The 2,146-nt window shown below is 43.2% G+C and overlaps 1 protein-coding gene across 1 annotated transcript; it reads left to right on the top strand.

Annotated features, from left to right (window-relative positions):
• The first annotated feature begins 266 nt into the window (after positions 1–266).
• Positions 267–1,921, top strand: LOC117919782 (presenilin-like protein At1g08700). Its single transcript, XM_034837031.1, has one exon. It carries the CDS (start codon positions 379–381, stop codon positions 1,723–1,725), a length of 1,347 nt encoding a protein of 448 aa, XP_034692922.1. The 5' UTR covers positions 267–378; the 3' UTR covers positions 1,726–1,921.
• The last annotated feature ends 225 nt before the right edge of the window (positions 1,922–2,146 follow it).

Raw genomic sequence — 2,146 nt, 5'->3', positions numbered from 1 at the left:
GCAAAAAATAGAAAATAGTTTTCGATTATCAAACTTGTTTTTCTAATTTTTTTGTTCTAAAAAAAAAAAAACTATTCTAAAAAAATAGGTATCAAAAAAGCCCTAAAAAAATCCAAATTAATCGATTTTGGGGCAAAATTAATAAATTATCGCCCAAATGTCTTTTCTTTGACCAAAATGTAAATTGTCTAAGAAAAAGTAATGAAACCTATATGTATATAATACACACACATATTGAAGCACGCCATTTGGTCAAGCTAAGCAGAAGCCTCTTTCTTCGGTCACCGTCTCTGCAGTTTCAAACAACGTAAAAATCAGAAATCCCTAAAGTTTCTCCCTCATCTTCCTGTAAAACCTAACCGTAACCCTAAATTCCCCATGGATTCGAGCATTCTCGATTCTCTCGGAGTCGAAATCATTGGCGTGATGTCGCCGGTCTCAGTCTGCATGCTCCTGGTGGTTCTCCTCGTTTACACCCTCTCCTCCGCCACCTCCTCGGCCGCCTCCGACACCATCAGGACCGCCGCCAACCTCGTCTACCTCGAATCCCCCTCCGACTCCACCACCCAGAAGCTCGAGGGCGCATTGCTCAACGCTCTGGTCTTCATCGTCCTCATCGCTATCGTCACGTTCGTCCTCGTCCTCCTCTACTACTACAATTTCACCAATTTCTTGAAGAATTACATGCGGTTCTCCGCGTTTTTCGTGCTCGGCACCATGGGCGGATCCATCTTTTTGTCGGTAATTCAGCATTTCTCAGTGCCGATTGATTCAATTACTTGTTTCTTGTTGCTGTTTAACTTCACTGTCGTTGGGGTTTTATCGGTTTTTTCGAATGGTATACCGATTTTTGTGAGGCAAGCGTATATGGTTGTTTTGGGGATTATTGTTGCAGCTTGGTTCACCAAGTTGCCCGAATGGACCACTTGGGTTCTGCTTGTGGCTTTGGCCGTGTATGATTTAGTGGCGGTTTTGGCGCCCGGGGGGCCGCTGAAGCTGCTGGTTGAGTTGGCGTCGACCCGAGATGAAGAGCTTCCCGCGCTGGTGTACGAGGCTCGGCCTGTGGTTTCGCGGGGTCCGGGGACTCGGGGTTCGGGGACCCGGGGTTCGAATTTGGGGCTTTTGGTGGGTGGAGTTTCAGAGTCAGGGAGTGTTGAGCTGCAGGCGGTGTCTCAGGACAATCGGAATAAGAGTGATGAGGACGTTGGAAATTTAGCAAATGAGGAAGGGGAGACATCGCCTTTGGTGTCTAATTTGCGGGATAGGCCAACATCAAGCAGTGGAAGCTCTGAGTACTCAGTGGTGAATGTTAGATTGAACCGAGGAGCCCAGTTTGGCAATGGGGAATCAGAGATTGTTGTTGATGAGGAAATGTCTCCTCTTGTTGATATGTTGGAGTTTGGGGGCGATAGAGAACAAACAAGGGGGGAAATTCCTGAAGCATCTATGGGAACAAGTCGAGGAATAAAACTTGGTCTCGGAGATTTTGTTTTCTATAGTGTTCTTGTGGGTAGAGCTGCAATGTATGATCTCATGACCGTGTATGCTTGTTACCTTGCAATTATATCAGGACTTGGATGCACTCTTATTTTGTTGTCTGTATGCCACCGAGCTCTGCCTGCCCTCCCTATATCCATCACATTGGGTGTGGTATTTTATTTCTTAACTCGGTTACTGATGGAACCTTTTGTTGTTGGGACATCCTCAAATCTAATGATGTTTTAACTTTATATCATTCATCAGAGGGAACTACACCATTAACAGAACTTCCTGTTGTTTTTGAAAACCTTTTTTTATAGGCCGTTAAATGCATTATTCCATGAATCATATCCTTTACAGATTGTAACTTTCTCACAGTTCAAATTTTGGATCATGCAATGGAGCAACTTGAAGGTCATCTGGTGTTGTATTTGAGTTATCACTTGACTTTCTCGTGTCTTTTTTATATCAATTCTAGATTTATCATATTAAACTCCTGTTGAGATCTCCTCTTCATTCAGCTTTTAGCTTACTGGAAATATGAAATAATTTCATTCATAACTGGATGAGGAGAACAAGAAGTGCGCCATAATTGAATTAGTACTATCATAGCATGTAATCCTGTCTCAGTTATTGAAATAATGTTAATAAAGACAAGAGTGATTGC

The sequence above is a fragment of the Vitis riparia genome, chromosome 8, assembly GCF_004353265.1.
Source record: "Vitis riparia cultivar Riparia Gloire de Montpellier isolate 1030 chromosome 8, EGFV_Vit.rip_1.0, whole genome shotgun sequence".
NCBI lineage: Eukaryota > Viridiplantae > Streptophyta > Magnoliopsida > Vitales > Vitaceae > Vitis > Vitis riparia.
The sequence above is the reverse complement of the archived record's forward strand: the minus strand, read 5'-3'. Positions and strand labels throughout refer to the sequence as shown.

Coding starts and splice junctions, on each gene's coding strand:
- LOC117919782 (XM_034837031.1), top strand. CDS start 379: ATGGATTCGAGCATTCTCGATTCTCTCGGAGTCGAAATCATTGGCGTG.